This window comes from the organism of the source record quoted next, unplaced genomic scaffold (assembly GCF_019419815.1).
Source record: "Pyrus x bretschneideri cultivar Hongxiangsu unplaced genomic scaffold, Pyrus_bretschneideri_v1 Contig56, whole genome shotgun sequence".
NCBI lineage: Eukaryota > Viridiplantae > Streptophyta > Magnoliopsida > Rosales > Rosaceae > Pyrus > Pyrus x bretschneideri.
Window position 1 is genome coordinate 2,008,107 of NW_025999794.1, and position 19,296 is coordinate 2,027,402.

The following is a 19,296-nucleotide window of genomic DNA, read 5'->3' on the forward strand; positions in this document are numbered from 1 at the left end:
AAACTGCCACTCCATTCCCGCGATTATCAACTCCCCTCACTTCCTCTACGCCCTTGTTCACGCCTCTACCTGGCGCGTTTACATCAAACGCCCTGCAAACCCAAAGCTCTCCTCAAACAAACCGGGAATACGACGCGACCGGACACTCTAGTTGTGCATAGTTAGGCCAAAAGTGTAGGCTATAAGAGACGTAAGAGAACCATCCACTTGGTGCGCACATTAGCGGTGGGTGGGGAGAAAATTTTTATTATGACCGGAATATAAATGATACATTATTTGTTTTTATATAAGTGGTAAAAAATTTTATTTTTTAAGTTATTAATTTTTTAACACACAAATTTCATAATTTGTATAATAACATATAATGTATTACCTTGTATACCGATCATACTAAAAAATCTTTCGTGGGTGGGATATATTATTTTGGGAGGATGAGGATTACGACTCTCGTTCGTTGATCTTAATCTTTGACACTGTCACACACACACAGACACTGTTCTGTTTGACACCCACATTCACACTAGCTCTCAGACGGCCGAGAAAGAACACATATATTAATTGGTTTTAAATATTATATGGGAAAGTTGTTTTTATTTATTTTATATTCTAAAAGAAAGTGAGAATTTTTTTGTTGGAAAAAGAAAAGGAAATATATTAAACGAGGAATTGGCCAGGAGACTCTAAATACCAAATCAATGGTGAATAATAATATTGAATGAAAATCATGAGCACATGAATTTATATAAGCAGGATGGAGGAGGGAGTGGAGCAGTGATTTGAAGCATTAGAGGAAGCAACGAGTTGCAAGGGTGAATGATGGATAAGTGATTGCGAACATATTTATTTACTAATGAGTATGTTAAAGAAAGATTGAATTAGAATAATAGGGGGATTAGAAGGTTTGAAAATGGTGTCTATTTTATTATAATAAGCTGTCGTGCTCTCTCTCTCTCTCTCTCTCTCTCTGTCTATCAAAGTCGATGATGGGACTTGCAGAGTTGAGACTGTCGACCGAGATCAGCAACAGCAGCATCAGCAGCAGCTAGAGCGAGGGTTTCCGATTCAACTTCCAATTGCTCTGCTTCAGTTTCAGATATTCAGTGAGTTTCTGATCCCCTTTTGTTTTTTATGTTTTTGTGGGAAGGAAGAAGGGGGAACTGGGAAGAGATGTTTGGTTTCTGAGAATAGGGAGCAGAAGAAGAAGAAGAGAAGTAAAGCAACTAGTTTGTTTGTAGTTGTTGTTGGGTTGACTTAATTAGTGTTGTGTCTCAATCTCAAAATATATGCCGTCCTTCCACCTCTGCCTGCTTCTTCCATCTCTCTCTCTCTCTCTGTGTTCATGTGTTGTGCAGTTTCAACGCATGATACAATATTTTATATGGTATATTTTTCGACAACCTTTCGTTTCGTTTCTGTGCTTAAAGTATAGGAAACCATGATGCTTTTCAAAGCTTCAAGTTATTCCATCGTTTTATATGATGCATATGTCTATGTCTATACATACATACATACATACATACATACATACATACATACATATCACCTTAGCAATGATAATTTTTTCAGAAGCTACGGTTACTTCTCTGAGCTTCTGTCCCATCGGAGTTTTGGGATATACTTGTTTCTCTCTATCTTTTATCAAATTGTAATGCAGCTGTCTTTTGTTTTACTAGTTAGTAATTCCAGTATACTATTACTTACGTTTGAATTCGTATACATATAGACCTTATTTTAGATGGATATCGGTTTTGGCATATCGATCGAGATTATAGAAATCTGGTTTTCCAACTTCCCTCTCTCTGAAAAATCTTGGAGGTGTTGCTGACCACATGCTTTTATATGTGTGAAATGTTCATTGGGTTTCTTCCATTGCCAGTAGCATGAATTCTCCATCCACCCAGTTTGTCACCTCAAGAAGGATGGGAGTGTATGAGCCTATCCACCAAATTAGCATGTGGGATGAAAGCTTTAGGAGTAGTGGCAATTTTAATGCCTCGGCATCCATGATACTGGATGACGACATTAAACTAGATAATCAGGTGAACTTTTGCAATTTATGCTTTTTGTTCTTGTTTCCTGGCGCACGTACGCCCATGTTGGTCTGTTTTCTCAACTCTTTGTTGTCATTGGATTTCTCCAGTCAGAGGACACTTCCCATGGAATTCTGGGACCTTCTAGCAAGTATGACCAAGAAGCAACTAAACCTACGGACAAGGTAAGAACTCCGGAATTCTGCTTCACGCTCATGGTGACCTATTTTCTTTCTTTAACAAAGCATGTAGGTAACTGTACTGCCAGCATCGCTTCTGACTCTTCGCTGATGATTCTTCTTTATGATATATAAATATTTCATTTCGATATATGCCCACTTCATAATTTGTCATGATCTGTTGTCATCTTTTTTGCACGTTGTCAAGAAATACACATTTACAGATCAAGATTTTTTAAAAGTTTGATGAAAGAGTGTCACAATATAGGTTAAGAGGTGGAATGACCTGCAATTCTTCTTATTGTCATGCTTGTTTTGTTAATGTTCAAGATTTCAGAGATTAGTCATGCTTCATGAATGGAGAATGAGATTAGTGAAGTGTTAGTTGAAGTAAAATTCATCATGGTAGCTAGTGCTTTCACACCAGCAGCTTAGACATTATTTATGTGTCGAATATTTAGGTACAAAGACGTCTTGCACAAAATCGGGAGGCTGCTCGTAAAAGTCGGATGCGAAAGAAGGTAGGAAGTGTACTACGTATTTGAAAGGATATTATACATGCAACTAGTGATACAATGGACTAATTTTATGAGTTTTCCTACACAGGCCTATGTTCAGCAGTTAGAAACAAGTCGTTTGAAGCTTGTTCAATAGAGCAAGAACTTGACCGAGCAAGACAACAGGTCGGTAGGAGATTACCTTGCTTTTATGTAATTACAATTTATTGATTGATTTCGAAGAAAAAAAATAATTGATATAACTTCTCTCCTGGTAAATTATAGCAGGGCGTGTATATTGGCGGTGGACTGGATAGTAATCCTCTTGGATTTTCTAGCACCATAAACTCAGGTTTATTTGTTAGTACGCTTTCTGCTATATCTTCATTGTGTTGTGTCATTGCCTTTATTACAGGTCCTCGTATTCTAAAATTCGAAACTCCAGGTTCTGCAGGCGTAACAACATTTGAGATGGAGTATAGACATTGGGTGGAAGAACAAAACAGGCAAATTTGTGAACTGAGGACTGCTTTGCACGCTCCTATAAGTGATGTGGAGCTTCAATTCCTTGTGGATAGTGGCATGAATCACTATTTTGAGCTTTTCAGCATGAAATCAACTGCTGCGAAAGCCGACGTTTTCTATGTGGTATCCGGGGTGTGGAAAACATCAGCTGAACGGTTTTTCTTGTGGATTGGAGGGTTTCGCCCTTCAGAGATTCTTAAGGTAATCTATGTTTGGGTGAGGGACTTTCAAATCCCATGGGAGCAGACCTCAAACTGTTAGATAGGCCATTTTTAGTAAGGAACGGACCTCGAACTGTTAGATAGAGGGGATTAGAGGGATTTGGAAATCACTCCTTGGAATGATCATTTACAGATCTCTCGTACATGTCTTTGCAAGTCTCATTACTAATCTCCTATAACTAACATTTTGTGGTTCATGTCTTTGCAAGTCTCATTACTAATCTCCTAAACTAACATTTTGTGGCTCATTTGTTACTTACTTGGCCTCAATCTCTTGGGATTTGGAAATCCCTCGCCAAAACATGACCTTACTGTTCTAGTGGACATCCCTCAATGCTTTGAACAATTTCATTTGGCATATTTTTTCAACACTAAGTTCCAGAATTTGAGTATATATATTACAGGTTCTTCAGCCTCACCTTGACCCGTTGACAGACCAACAAGCTTTGGATGTCCACAACCTTAGACAATCATGTCAACAAGCAGAAGATGCTCTTTCGCAAGGTATGGATAAACTCCAGCACACTCTGGCCGAGACTGTGGCAGCTGGTCAACTGGACGAAGGCAGTTATGTCCCGCAGATGGCCAATGCCATGGAGAGATTGGAAGCTCTCGTGAGCTTTGTGACCCAGGTAATGTTATATACCACCATCCAACTGTTTCCTGTTGGAGTTTTATTATTCCATGTTTTCTGACTAAATGATATTTTTACCCAAACAGGCTGATCATATTCGGCGGGAGACCTTACAGCAGATGTCACGCATCCTCACAACCCGCCAGGCTGCTCGAGGCCTTCTTGCCTTGGGAGAGTACTTCCAACGCCTTCGGGATTTGAGCTCGCTCTGGGCTACTCGTCCTCATAAGCCTGCCTAATTTTGGCATCAAGAGCATTCAGAGTGATAAGGCTCAGTATATCAGCAGGATAATCACCACCAGAAAAGAAACCAGAGGGATAATGTTGTTCCATACATATGAGGACATAACATAATCCAAGCTGCTGAAATTTTTCAAGCAGCATCCCATATTTTCAGAAGCTGTAAATATGGATGGCCATTTTGTCTGCACGAAACTTGTACGTAAATAAGTTCATTTTTGATGTCTGTATACATTAGAAAACGAGATTTATAGAATATAGGATTTGAGTATCGACGGAACTGGATCATGTAAATTCTTCTTTGAGGGTTCCTCTGTATTTCAAACGGGCGACATGTACACCGTTAGTGAGGTTATCGTTGTGCTTTGAACATGGACGGTCTTGTTCTGGAAAGGTGGTTAAAGTTGGTCTTATTAGTACCTGTTTGATATATATATATATATTGATGCCATTCACCTGATGATGGACATTTATTTCCAGTGGGATGGGATGCTCATTTTCAGGTACGTTGTCGAAATTTTCGGATGAGTGCAGGCATCGGAAAAGAAATTTTCTACTGGCACTAGTGTGAGCAATCAGAGCTGTAAGCGAGAGCAAACAAATTTCCGGTGTTCTGGCAAAGGTGGCTGCAGAACTGGAAGCTCCAACAGCGGACAGGAGCTTTTCTTTTCCATATATAGGTTCTTGGCTGCAAGGCTGTCCTCGCTTCATATTTGCTACGGGCCAACTAGAAAAATCATGTCACGTTTTGTAGCTGAGAAGCAAATTTTCGAAGACCTTTCTTTGGATCATGTGAACCCATATTTCTTTCTTATTTGACCAAAATGCACCTGCAAAATAATATCTAAAATTAAGGTCAAAAGCCTCACTCGCTAACGATGAATGGGGGGCTTTGGCTGAAGAATCTTCGATGCCAAAGTTAGAATTATGAAAAAAGATGTATTTAGAAGTTTGTGGGTAGCAAATGGCTTAGCACTTTAGTGGGATAATAGGGGTATTTATAGGAGGGTGACTGGCTATATTGGTGGAGGAATGGCCGGCCATATATGGTGGTAATTGGAGAATAATTGCAAGATATTATGTGAAATAATATAATAATATCTTGCAATTAACATGTCAATTATTCGTAAATTAAATAGGAAGTTTTGGGAGTTACCTTTTGAATAAAATGAATAAGAGATTGATGAGGAGTAATGAGAGGGAGTTGAATAAAAGGAAAACTAATGAAAATGGCTTGAAAACTTTGAATTTTAATGATAAAGATAAAATAAAGGATAAAGTGAATAGTACATGATTGACTTTTCAGTGTAAAAATGTGGTTTTTAGTTAAAGTGAAAAGTATCGTGGGCTTTTCGTTAAAACTTCCTTGAATAAATACTATATTGATCACCTTTGACTCTTCCTTGATTGAGTCGTTATTGTCTGTTGCATGTATGTGGAAATCCCGGTGTGTCTTGAGGATAATTTTGTCCTTCTTACCCAAAAGTCCACATGTCACCTCCATAATTTTTGGATTATTTTTGGCTCCACAAATGCCCCCACATTTACTGGGCTCCTAGCAAGAAAGGGTAGTAGGTGTAGATATCTTCCTTTGCTTTAGGAAACATAAGATTTTTTCCTATTTTGATGTAGATTCCCACTTTGATTGGAAAGTAGATCCTTCTAGGAAAGAGAAATAAATTGCTTCCAAAGTCTATTTAAGTCTACCTTAAGCAGATGATTAAATTAACTTCAAAGAGCAATTTATTCAACCCTACAAGAGAGAGAAAGCTACAGGATATTTGTTTCCCTTCCCCTAGCAATCTTCTTCACTTGCCCATGCAAAGGACGGTCTTTCATTGTTTCATTCGTCTTCACACCGCACCAAGGTAAGTTGTCGGCTTGGTGCAGCAGCGACTCAGCCCGGGCTGAGGATTGGTTTTGCAGCGGCGTGGGTCGCGAAGGAGAGCTAGGGCTCGGCTTGGGTTAGGCATTGGGACGTTGACTTTGGGTCGTTGGGCTTGGGCCTATGCGAGAGAAACACGAAAGAGAGAGAGAGCACACAAGGGCGCTAAACCCCCTTGTTTTGGTGGGGCTCGAAGAGCTATCAAGTTTCATCCTTACTGCTTCGTGTTGGGTGTGAAACCCCGTCCTTGATTTATCATATTTTGTATTATTGGGCTTATGAAATTACCATTGTACCCTTGAGTTGACTTTCATTGACCGTCTTGTCAAAATGCGTAGTTCAAATTTTATTAATTTATTCATATCGTACTCATCTCCACGAATGCATAGGCACGGATGGATTCGAAATCGGATGTATAACGAAAATTTTATGTTTCGAAACGTCGGACGTTTTTCAGATAATTTGTGCTTCGTTTTTAGTGTTCTTAGTTTGTGAACCGTGGGACCCACATGGGGATTATTGTCCCCTTATCCCTATCCCTATTTGGATTTTGCCCCCTTACTTTTCAGATTTTTCTTATCTCTCTTTCGCCATCATTTTCTCTTCCTTGTTCCTTAAAGACTCCCCTAAGCTCTCTTTTCTCTGCAAACTCCTCTCCTCTTTGAGCTTCACTCACACAACAACAAACACAAAACTCACTTGTTGGACGTAGGACCTCGAAACCCTAGGCCAAAGCTTGATACTTCAACCGTGACAGTCACGGTGCATCCCTCTCTCGACGAACTCCGACGACTTTCGTGATTTTCACGGCAAGTTCCTAGAAACCTTTCGGGTGTCTTTTAAGGTTAGATCGAGGCTTGTTTTAAATTGTACACGCTTGTTAAATGCAAATTTAGCTCAGAGTGAACTTTCCCTATATTCTGGCGAGAACTCGTGACTTTCAGGCCATTTTCTAGCCAAACCACAATGAGTTAGTCTTGCAAGGTACCATTCTTTTCATCTCGTTGAGAACTATGATTTTCATATTTGAATCACTCAATTTGGTTGAGTATTGAAGAAATTATAAGCGTTTAAAGGTTTGCCCAAAAATCAGCCGATCCATGGCCTGAAATCGAGTCTACCCGACCCGATAGCCTTAAATCTGATTTCAAGCCCAAGTTACTACTCGACCTAATTGTCCAACCCATCCTAAACCTAAACCTTCGGTCTAAGCCCAAAAATCAGCCCAACCTAGAACCAAGCCCAGACCCAAAACCAGATCCCACCAGGCTCGACCGAATCCCAGATTCCAGTTAGCATGTGGGTCCGTGCGTGGGCTCACATGGGTGCCTGTCTTGGCCAGCGCATGGAGCACACACGCCTCTACCAGAGGTATTGTGCTTCGTCACCGTCCATGGTGGTAACTTTTTTGGCCAACTTTCCGATGACCCAACTCAGTAAGTCGCGGCGAGTGCGATGGCTCGTGGCCTTCCCGGCCACCGCCTCATGGTGGTGCATGGAGGTATCCAAGGTTCCCGCTTAGGTTTTTCGATGTCCTAAATCTGTGTATGACATCTTTTTCTTGAAATTCAATCATTTTAGTATAGTTTTATTAATTGGTCACTTTATGTGCTTAGGTGCGTTTGTTAGTGGCATTTTCGTCCTACCTAGTTCGCATGACTCTTCCACGACGGAATATCCGTGAGTAGACTGCTTCCAACATGCATGTTTTAATTATTAGAAATGCATATATGAAAGCATGATTTTATGACTACGTTTTATGAAATGTTTATGAGTAAATCGGATTTACGCTTTATGAAATATCATGCTTTATCGAATAATTGTTACTGAGATTTATGGTATGATGTTTAAGCTATTGAGCTCTAATTAAGATATATTTTGGAAGTATTATGTTCATGATTTTATGTGCTTACTTAGTGGTTATCTATACTATGTGCTTGCAAGCGATTGATACTTTTATTTGGCTTCGATCAGAAGATATTTATATATTCGGCTTTGGTCGGGTGATGTAGTGGCTTCGATCGATTATGATGACACTACTAAGCACATTATATATGATATACGTTTTATGAAAGGTTTTATGGCATGCTAGAGTTTTTGGAAAACCTATTACTTATTATGCTATATGAGTTTTCTAAACTTTGGGGGTAAATATGTTGATGAATAACTTGTTTCAGTATTATTTATATATCAACTTGGTCCACTCATGTTTTTTTTGCACCCCCTTAGGACCTAGGAAAGAGGCATACAATCTGAGCTACGAGACATTTCCATACCAGTGACTTTGTGTCATTCTCTCCACTTAGACATTCTTGTAATAACACTTTCTGTTACATCTTCCGCTTGTATTCTGAATTAGTAGTATGCTTTATATATGTCATGCATTATCACTTTTATTTTGTTGGCAGTTGAACTTATTATATTATTTTGTTAAGGTTATATTTAAATATTACTTTGCGTAGTTATGCGTGAAATTTATATGCATGTTTCACATGTTCTCGGCATATGCATTTATAAAATGGCTTATATCACCCTCGGGTGTCGGCCAGCACGTGGCCATCTCGTTGTCCTTCGAACACCGGGATCAGGGCGTGTCTTTAGGATTCACCTTTCCTATACCGCGTTTCTTCCAAGAGGTACTTTACTCCATGAAGTGTGCCCCTGCTCAATATTCTCCAAATGCGGTCTGCGTGATGGTATGATTCCTCAATCTAAGCCAATTCTTTGACTTGGATTTGAGTGTCAACGAATTTTGGTACTTCTTGAACATAGGCCATATTGATGGAGTTGGGCAGCTGTGATCCAACCATAGGTTCTTCGATCATTCGAGCAAGGAAGATCATGATTGGGCCAAGGAGACTTTGGAGATAAGTAAAGAGTGGGAGTCTGATTCTTCCCCTGAACTACGTATTTTGACGATTTTCATCACCGATAAGTAAACTTCTTGGTCTTCAAGCTACTTTGTGTTTTTGCTGAGTTGTTATCTAATATATTGATTGTCATCTTCTATCTATATAGATTCAAAATTTGGCTCAACTGCAAAGACTTCTCTAGATATGAAGAAAGTGCACATTGCTTTAGGTATCCTTGCTGAGTACTATGAATGGCATTGGTTGCTTAGTCTTCTTTGTCGGGAGAAAGGTAGGCTTACGTCAAGAGAGGAGATAAAGAGGATCAAGGCAGATGAGGCATTGGCTTGTTCGATCATTGTTGTGGAGCCTGCTGTGAATAAAAGTGGAAAGAAGAAATCTTCCCTGCCTGCTCAAGAGATGCTAGTTGAGAAAAAAAATTGAAGACTTACTCCACTGCTCGTTAGGTCCGCCTTCTGCCGAGAAGCTTGTGACTGACTTGACTTCTTCCAAGGGGAAGAAAGATGAGGCTGCTAAATCTGAGCCTGTGACACCTACCATGTCAAAGATAGCTAGTACGATTGTTGATAGGATTGCTCAGTGTAAAGGTTCCGTCGTGCCCCCAGTGCTGAAGTTTATACCAAGACATCTGTTAGGAGCTAAGTCTGGTTCACCTTTGGAGAGGCTTGCTACTATGAAGAGCGATAAAGTGGTCTCTTTTGCGAAAGTGGCGCCTGGGCTTATTCCTCTTACTGTTATGACTGGTTGGTCTACTGAGAAAGAAAAAAATGCTCGCATGAGCAGTTATGAGAAATCCATCAAGCCTGTTTCTAGAGAGTTTGCAGAGATCTGTGCTCTTTTGAAGCTTGATTTGGTTGAAGACATAGACGCGTGTGCCAAGCTTATTTATGGCATTAGAAGGGTTGTTTGCTTAAGTTCCTTTGCGAAACATACAACGTAATATAGGAGGACTGCTCTGCTTACCATGATGCAGAAAATAATGATTCTATCAATTAAGTCTATACTCCTTGACCAAGAGGATACCAAGGTTGCCAAGGAGATGGTAACAACTATGCAACCGAGGCTTATTCTTCTGCCAAGAAGATCAAAAAGTTAGAGTTTGAGCTTGTTGGTTTGAAAAAGTCTGCTATATCTGCCCCCACTTCTCTGCAGCTTGAGACCGCTTACCAGGAGATCGTTGACTTGAAGACTAGGCTTGACGTAATCCAAGTTAGGTATGAAAGTGCATAGAAGGAGATCAGTCGTTACATACCTTAGATTCAAGATCTTGAGCATGCCTTTTTTGAGATTCGTTCTGCCACTTATGCAAAGGATGAATAGTTCGTACCTGCTTATAATCAAGTAATCCACTTCTAGAAGATCTTCAATAGGCTTGAACCCCAAGTGTTAAAGCTCCAAGGTATTGTTGAAGAAGTTAGAGAAGTTAGTGCCCAGGTTGGGGTAGCTGGGGGTGAAGAACTGGATAATGCTGCTGCTAAAGGTGTGGCAACCGAGTAGTCATGGGATGTCCAAACTGCTGAAGAGTAGTCTTCTATGAAGCCTTTAGGATTTTCTTTATTTTCCTTGTTGCGCTTTGCTTTGCTTGAACTTTATTGGCCTTTGTTATTTGTTATCAATTTTGCTAGAAAATTTAATAAATTGCTTCCTTTGTTTTTCATCATATTCACTTCTTTTGTTTACGCTTAACCTTTAACTTTTAGACCAGCGGTAGACGTGCTACTTTTCTATAAGAAGATAGACCCACGTAGCCTATACAACCGTAGGTTTTGGTGTAGAACTTTTGACAAAGTTGTTAGCCATAGGGTTGGCAGTTGGATGCCTTACTTACAGAAGCAGAGGAGTCTGTGTGACCACTTAGCTCTGGCTTGCATCTCAACATACCAAAATTTTATGGGCATGAAATTTGCTAACCTTTCGTATCAAAAGTACGCGATTGTATGGAATTTCATGGGCAAAGGTTCAAGAGAACACTTTCCACTTTATGTAACCAATTCCATGGGTTACGTAGCAAGTATCACATCACTTTATGAATTAGTGTAGATTTGAATGATCATTCCACGCTTGGCAAAGATGAGTCTTATTGGTTGTGTAGTATGTTAGCAGTGGATAGAGCTTCGTATGCACGCTAACTATTTAACCTTTCACAAAAATGTGTGGTTGTATAAGCTTAGCTCTGCTTACTGCTCAAAGGGCAAGTCGTTGATGCGAGATTTATACGCACACAAATTAAACCCTCTTTTTGTCAATTGTAGTATAAGTATAAGTAGGGATCGTTCTGGACCGGGGATTAGGAGGGATTGTTAATCACTTGGATTTGACTCAAAAACGTAAAAATAAGTTTAAAACACTATACTAAACTTGAAGAATGCAAAACTAAAAATAAGAAAGATTAAGACTAAGACTTCAACGAAATAGGGGGGAATTGGATTTGGACGAATTTAAACTAAAATGGATACTTGGAAACAAATTGTAAATATGAATTTGACGGAAATGAATGGATGGGAAGCTAGCTAAGGGGTTCATCTCCACACATGTTATACTTGCATACAAAATGGTTTCTAATTGCTTTTCAATAAACCATGAATTCTCAACACCCCAGGTTAATTAGGTCCGTTTAAATTAACCGTCAAGTTTTCCTTAAGTTAATGAATTGGATGATTGCATACAACAACCCAAAGCATTCCTCACAAGTTCCCTACATGAATTGCATAATAGAGATACAAGCAAGAATCATTACGCATCATGAAAACTATAAGTGTTGACGAGGCATTCGTTACTATGATTGCATGAAACTTATGCCAAGAATTTGTTTAACGCGATTGTTTATCAGCAACCTTCACTACTTGTGAATATAAGTTCATAACTATTACGTGAAACTCACTTATATTCTAGCGTCATATTCATGCATGAAAATTAAGCGTGAACTCTCAATAAACATACATAAATAGGTTATCAATCAAATAGTTAAACAAATTGAATTCACAACTTATGAAACGCAATTAGAAGTAATCAAATCATATTGCAAGCATAAACATATATTTTGAATCACCCCCTAGCTAAGGGGGGTTTAGTTCCTTATACGTTGATAGGAGCATATTTAGGCGACTTACTTAGCTTGTTTTCGTGCATCTATGTTGTTAATTCATAGTTATTTTAGTCATTTATGCTTCTTTTGTGTGTTTTCAGGTTCTAAGGGCTTAGGGAGCAAGAAAGTGCATTTTGAGGCTATTTGGGGCACTTTTGGGCATGGATTGGATAGCTTAATCATGGAGCAAAGAGGATGGACGAAATTGAAGCCTTGTATACTCTTTGGGGACATCAAACAAAGGGCCTAGCCCAATCAAACAAATCCTTTGAGCCATGGAAAACCTCTAGCCCAATCAAACATATTATGCCATGCAAACCAACCTATTTTAGGCCCATTCTATGTACTTAAACCCTAGCCCTTTAAACTAGCCTTATTATCACTTACATTCACTTATCACTCACCATATATCATTCATTTATCACTTAACATATCATTCATTCATCTCCTTATCATAACCATACACTCATCTACTTATCATAACCATACACCTATCACTTATCACTTATCACAACAACAACCTAGCACATGCACTCCCATTCTTTAACCCAATTCCTTTCCAACATCTCACATGCATTTCCACCTTCCTACTTCATCATTTCATCACATTCTCCCTCTTTAATTCCACATGCATTCACTTCATCATTACACCACCATTCATTCTTTATTCCACATACACTCATCATCACACAACCTAGCTAACCCTACATGCATTATTTATTAACTCTTCATCATGCATAAACATTTTAAATCATAAAAAAAACCAACCAAAACCGTGCATTACTACCATCACTTTCCAACATTTCTCATTTCATTATTCATTCACTTTGCATTCATTCAAGTCTTCCACATGCACTTATTCTTTCATCATTGCACCACCAATTCAACACATGCATTCACACATCAACAACATCACCCTTGTGCCATGTTTCCCCCTTTGTTCCCACCCATCACATGCATTTCCACCTTGGTCATGCTTTCCCATTTCATTATTCATTCACTTTGCATTCATTCAATTCCACCCCACATGCACCCTTTATTCTTTCATCATTCACAACACAACACAACACCACAAACACCTTAAACAAATAGCCATATACATCTCCACTCCTCCTATAAATACCCTTGCATTCATTCATTCACAAATCATCTCATTCACAACACAACAACACACCACAAACACATTCCTTTCTCCCTTAGAATCCAAAAACCATCTTCCATTTCCACCAATCCTCATCCATTTCCATAATTCCCCAACACTTCCATCCCCCCAACCAACCTATCCTTAAACCTTGTGCTACAACAACGAGGAAGAGAAGAGTGCCTAAACGTTCATACAATTCAAGTTTTGAGTTGTTGGAATGTTTAGGTGTTTCTTTGATTTCAAAGTTTCATTTTAATTCTCTTTGTTTTGTACGTATGAGAAATGGAAGAAAAGAGTGCTTAAACGTTCATACAATTCAAGTTTTGAGTTGTTGGAATGTTTAGGTGTTTCTTTGATTTCAAAGTTATGAGGAACTAAACCCCCTTTAGCTAGGGGGTGATTCGAAACTATGTTTATGTTTGTAATATGATTTGATTACTTTTAATTACGTTTCATAAGTTGTGAATTCAATTTGTTTAACTGTTTGATTGATAACCTATTTATGTATGTTTATTAAGAATGAACGCTTAATTTTCATGCATGAATTTGACGCTAGAATATAAGTGAGTTTCACGTAATAGTTATGAACTTATATTCACAAGTAGTGGAGGTTGCTTATAAACAATCGTGTTAAACATATTCTTGGCATAAGTTTCATGCAATCATAGTAACGAATGCCTCGTCAACACTTATAGTTTTCATGATGCTTAATGATTCTTGCTTGTATCTCTATTATGCAATTCATGTAGGGAACTTGTGAGGAATGCTTTGGATTGTCGTATGCAATCATCCAATTCATTAACTTAAGGAAAACTTGACGGTTAATTTAAGCGGACCTAATTAACCCGGGGCGTTGAGAATTCATGGTTTATTGAAAAGTAATTAGAAATCGTTTTGTATGCAAGTATAACATGTGTGGAGATGAACCCCTTAGCTAGCTTCCCATCCATTCATTTCCGTCAAATCCATATTCACAATTTGTTTTGTTTCCAAGTATTTATTTTAGTAAATTCGTCCAAATCCAATCCCCCCTTATTTTGTTTAAGTTTTAGTCTTAATCTTTCTTATTTTTAGTTTTGCATTCTTTGAGCATTAAATATTGTTTTATATTGTGTTTTTACGTTTTTAAGTCAAATCCAAGTGATTAACAATCCCTCCTAATCCCCGGTCCAGAACGATCCCTACTTATACACTTCACTACAATTGACAAAAAGAGGGTTTAATTTGTGTGCGTATAATTCTCGCAACAAATTTTGGCGCCGTTGCCGGGGATTAGCAACTTTGCTAATCTCTTGGATTGTTTTATTTTCGTTTGTGTGTATATATTTTTAGTTTTATTTTAGACGCAGGACATGGCACTTGATAGTGCTTCTCTTTTGTCACAGCTGATGGAAGAGTACCAAACGCAAAGAGTTGGTACATTTGATCATAATCAATCAAGGAACGACGTGTTTTCCAATACTTACAATTCGGATTGGAGTGATCATTCAAACTCTATGTGGTGGGAACCTCAACATATTCAACAAGAAGGATATTGGCAGCCTTATGAGGAGTTCTATTCAACGTTTATGCATCCACCACAACCTCATACTCAATATGCCCAACCAAACTCAAGTTCGTCAATAGATTATAATCAAAAGCTTAATGAATTACTTTGTTTGGTGCAGGGCTCACAAAACCAAGTCGAGGAGGCTCAACAAAGGGAATATTGGCAACCATATGATGAGTTCTATACGACACCTATGCAGCCACCACAACCTGCCCAAAGCAATGTAAGTAATTCAAGTGATAATGATACGATTTTTCAATTACTTACTACTTTGACGCAGGAAGTCCAAACTCAAAACAAGAACGAACAAAATCAAGACAAGAAGTTGGGTAAATTGGAGGAGCAAATTGGGCAGATTATGGAGTTCATGAAACAAATTCAAGAACAAGAAGTGGATGAGGAGCTGCTAATTGAGGAAGAGGAACACACGCAACCTATGGCAAGAGTGGAAACACCTTTGCCAGAGGCACCTATTGCTCTTACGCCATCCAATTTAGGTAAGGTTGTTCCAAAGTTAATTATTTCTAACCCCGTTCCACTGAATGTCCCTATTCCTTGCAGGTTTCTGAATTCCAAGGAAGAAGAAGGTGAGAAAGACATCTTGGAAGCCTTTCCAAAAGTGCAAAGTATGGAATATCAAGAATTCGTCAAAGAGGATGTTCTGGAGGCAAACAATCCCAAAGAAGTTGAATTTGACGACATTGGACAAGTCATAACCATCACATGCAATCTGGCCAAGTCCAATATCCCTAAAACTTTCAAGGGAGTGGTGTTTGTCATTGAGTTCTTGTCGGAGCACACAGGTAAGCCGCCTCCCCGAATTTCAATTTTCTTTTATATTGATATGTTGTTAATGATCCAGGCACCCACTCTAGAATTTAAACCATTACCGGATCATCTCAAGTATCACCCGCTATTCAGAGATAAAGTCCATGTCATGGGTCCTAAATGAGCCTAAGAAGGTTTCGTCCGGCTGCAAGACGTAAAAGAAAGCGCTACTTGGGAGGCAACCCAATACAGTAAATAAAACAAAGCTTGTTCATTGATTTTTTTCAATAAATTACAATTGTATCTAAACATGGCAGAAAGATGGAGCCTTCACAAGGGTTGTGTACGTGAGGCCCCACTGCGTGGCAACACTCTCGGAGCAGGAGGCATCGGAGCAGGAGGCATCGGAGCAGAATGCATCGGAGCAGAAGGCATAGGAGCAGGAGGCACAGGAGCGGGAGGCACCGAAGATAGATCATTAAAGGCCCCAAACCTTGGTGGAACGCTAGATGACCCAGGAAAGAGGTGCCTCTGGAAGAAAGCTGCAAACCGTTGACGGTCATCAAGCTCATCAAGCTTCCTCTTCATGCCTGTCGAATAATTGTTGGCAAGCACGTGCAAACTTCGGTTCTCGTACTTAAGTTGTTTGATCTCCTGCTTAAGACTCTCCACCTCCGCCATCAAGGATTCAACCTGACGGGAGCGAGCAAGAAGGCGTTGGCCCATGTTGGACACAGAGCCAGCGCACTGAACACTCAGAGCCAGGGATTCTTGAACGGCCAACTCATCGGACCGTCCTGAAAGCTGCTGACTGTCTTTGGGAGTGAGGAGGTTCCGAGCCACTATCGTAGCCGTTGTTGGATCCGTCATCACAGAGTCCTCATCTGTAAGAGGGCCATGAGAAGATAAGAAAGACGGGCACCATACCTTACCCTGACGAGGCGCAACAGGATCACTGCTCAGACTCAAATCTAAGCAAATGTTCGATGGGTTGGATGAGCTAGCCATTGTTCAAGAAGTTAAAAGAGAAGGGTTGGATGGAGGAAAATCTCGACAGGCCGAAGATGATTTTTGGGAAGTCTTCAAAGTGTGCAGATAGAGGTGATCGATCACCTCTATTAAAGGAGAGGCGTTCACCGATTCAGAAATGAAGAGACACCGCTCTTCAAAAACCGGATTTCCTGGCGTAAAGATCGCCATCTCTTCAGACGCAATCCAAGCTTTTCAGAAAGCGTGTGCAGATTTGTCAAAAGTTCCCAGCTTTTCAGAAGACGCGTGGAAGGCGAGAAATCAGCTGCACACTTTAGCCGACAAACGTGGGAGACAAAGCCGAAAGCTCCCAGCTTTCCAGAAAGCGAATGCCACTTTGTCGAAAGCTCCCGGCTTTTCAGAAAGCGTGTGCCATTTTGTCAAAAGCTCTCTGACAAAGCTGAAGACGCGTGGAGGTAATTTCCGCATCTGCATTGCCACTTGCCATTACAATCCCTATATACATCAACATTCATGGCAAGGCATACATCCAGAAGCGCATAACTTTCCTTCTCGGCCGAAAATGTAAGCTGCAACCAACCCTTTCAAACATGTTCAGTTTTCTCCTTCTCTTGAGAACGCACTTTCAAACATGGATGTATCCCCCAAAGAAGATACCAAATGCCTGCAGTACGAATGAGGAAGAGGAAACGGTGGATCGAAGCATGTGGATTCATTCGCTGCCTCTTCGAAAGCAAAGGTATCTCATATCATCAAGGACGAAAGCAAAGGTATCTCATATCATGCTCTTTCCCTGTCTTTTCCCTTATCCTTGATATTACTTGCATGGCAAAGTGAAAGAAGCAATCAGCCGGCACTTGGAGTCTATCTGGACTCTATTCCCTGGTTGCTTACCTAGCTTTGCTGAGCTATCCTCTAACCCTCTTCAATACGAATTGGAGAGATTGAACAAAGAAACAGATAAGAGGAGGAAGCTCAGACCTTCGGGGGAGACCAAAGGAAGCCTGCTGCCCAGTTCAAGAGTAGCACAAAGGAAAATCAACGATGGGAGCAGCGCAGTTCAAGAGTAAGCCTGTGGAAACTCAAGATGAAGCCTCACTACAATCACCAAGGAGAAGATGGAACGAACACTCCATAACCAGATTTGCATCTCTAAACTCTTCTCTTTGTTAGATACATTCTGCCATGTTTAGTATGTTTAATTGCTGTTTATATGTTTGTTTGTGTTTAGTGTGGTTTTTAACATTGAGGACAATGTTTGATTTAAGTGTGGGGGAGATACTAAAGTGTTTTGATGCAAATTCGTAGGGTTTTATCCACCATAACTTCAAATGTTGTTTCTTGCTATTTTTAAGTGTGTTTAGTGTGTTTTGACTTAAAAATTCGAAAATCACATAAAAATTTGAAAAACATGTTTTGAAAAGCCTAAAAAGAGTGTTTTGAGTCGTTTTTGTGTCGTAGGTACCTTCCAACACAATGATAAGGATTTGGTTTGTAAGTACATGACTGTTAAAAAGAGTTATAAACATAGAGAAAAGTTTGATTTACTCTTGGTATATGCTTGGTTATGGTTATAATGTATGACTTCACATGCAATCATAAAAGAAAAATTCGTTTTTGTAACATGCTTGAAGGAAGGAACTCAAACAAACGCTACAACCCTGAGAGACTTGAGCCTATAACGTTCTTTGGAGAGTATAATCTGTGATTTCTTGTTTTCTAAAGTCGTTGCATGATCTCATTATTCTTTGCTTGGTTACTACTTAGAAGGCGTTTCATCATATAGTTCCAAATGCTAGAACTCATGCCCATTTCATTCAAAGCATATTATTGATTTGCATAACACATATTCAAGATGAAGTTGTGTAGTGACCACCATCAAAGCCAAAAAGCCATGTGCCCTTAACTCATTTTGTGTTTAAGTTTAACCCCATTGAGCCGTGTTAGCCCATGTTCTTTGTTAACCCACTTTATCCTCACCTAACCTAGAATATGACCGTCCTTACCCTTGTTCTTGAAGCATAGTAAGCAATGAATTCCTTTTTATTAAGGTATTGCAAGAAAATGAGTGTGGGGGAAGGAATGCTTGTTCTTACGTTTATATGTATGTTTTGAGATTCAAAAGAAAAAAAAAAAAAAAAAAAAAAAAAGTGAAAATAAGTAAGAATGAACTCACGAGCGTTGATGGTTGAAGAAAGGGTCCAAAAAGTGAATATGGCCCTAAAGTTTTGTGTGACTTTCCCTTGGGTGTTCAAAGTTGACTTCTGCGTTCTTAAGGGAATTCTAAGTGCCTGATTCAATACTTTGCTCACTATTGCTTTAAGAATGTTTGTTTACCCTTCACCTTTCATTGTTAGCCAATACCCTAGCCCCGTTACAACCCTTTGACTTCTATCTTGAGTGTTATGTATTTCAATTGTGGAGTTTGAATTTGGTATGAGCATATGGTGTCACTGGTTCTCGCGTCTAAGTAGTAGCATTCCATTCATGAGATCATATCTAAACATGCTTATTAACTCCAGAAATTGCGATACATATATGTGAGTGTTCGTTTTCATGTTTACATCAATCTTCTCACATATGACTAGATTCGAGTGTGTAGTTAGAAATTCTGAGTGAAAATCGAGTGCATATCTTGTAAGGAATTGAGCAAATTCTCTAAGGCATGTTACTACATTC

General features: G+C 39.4%; 1 protein-coding gene across 1 annotated transcript; it reads left to right on the forward strand.

Annotated features, from left to right (window-relative positions):
- The first annotated feature begins 535 nt into the window (after nt 1–535).
- LOC125471074 (transcription factor TGA4-like) lies at nt 536–4,786 on the forward strand. Its single transcript, XM_048570949.1, is given in 10 exon segments — nt 536–1,100; nt 1,877–2,039; nt 2,141–2,215; nt 2,671–2,730; nt 2,816–2,855; nt 2,858–2,892; nt 2,995–3,058; nt 3,152–3,432; nt 3,857–4,084; nt 4,173–4,786. Coding segments are annotated over 9 exon segments (1,095 nt in total). The 5' UTR covers nt 536–1,100; nt 1,877–1,880; the 3' UTR covers nt 4,326–4,786.
- The last annotated feature ends 14,510 nt before the right edge of the window (nt 4,787–19,296 follow it).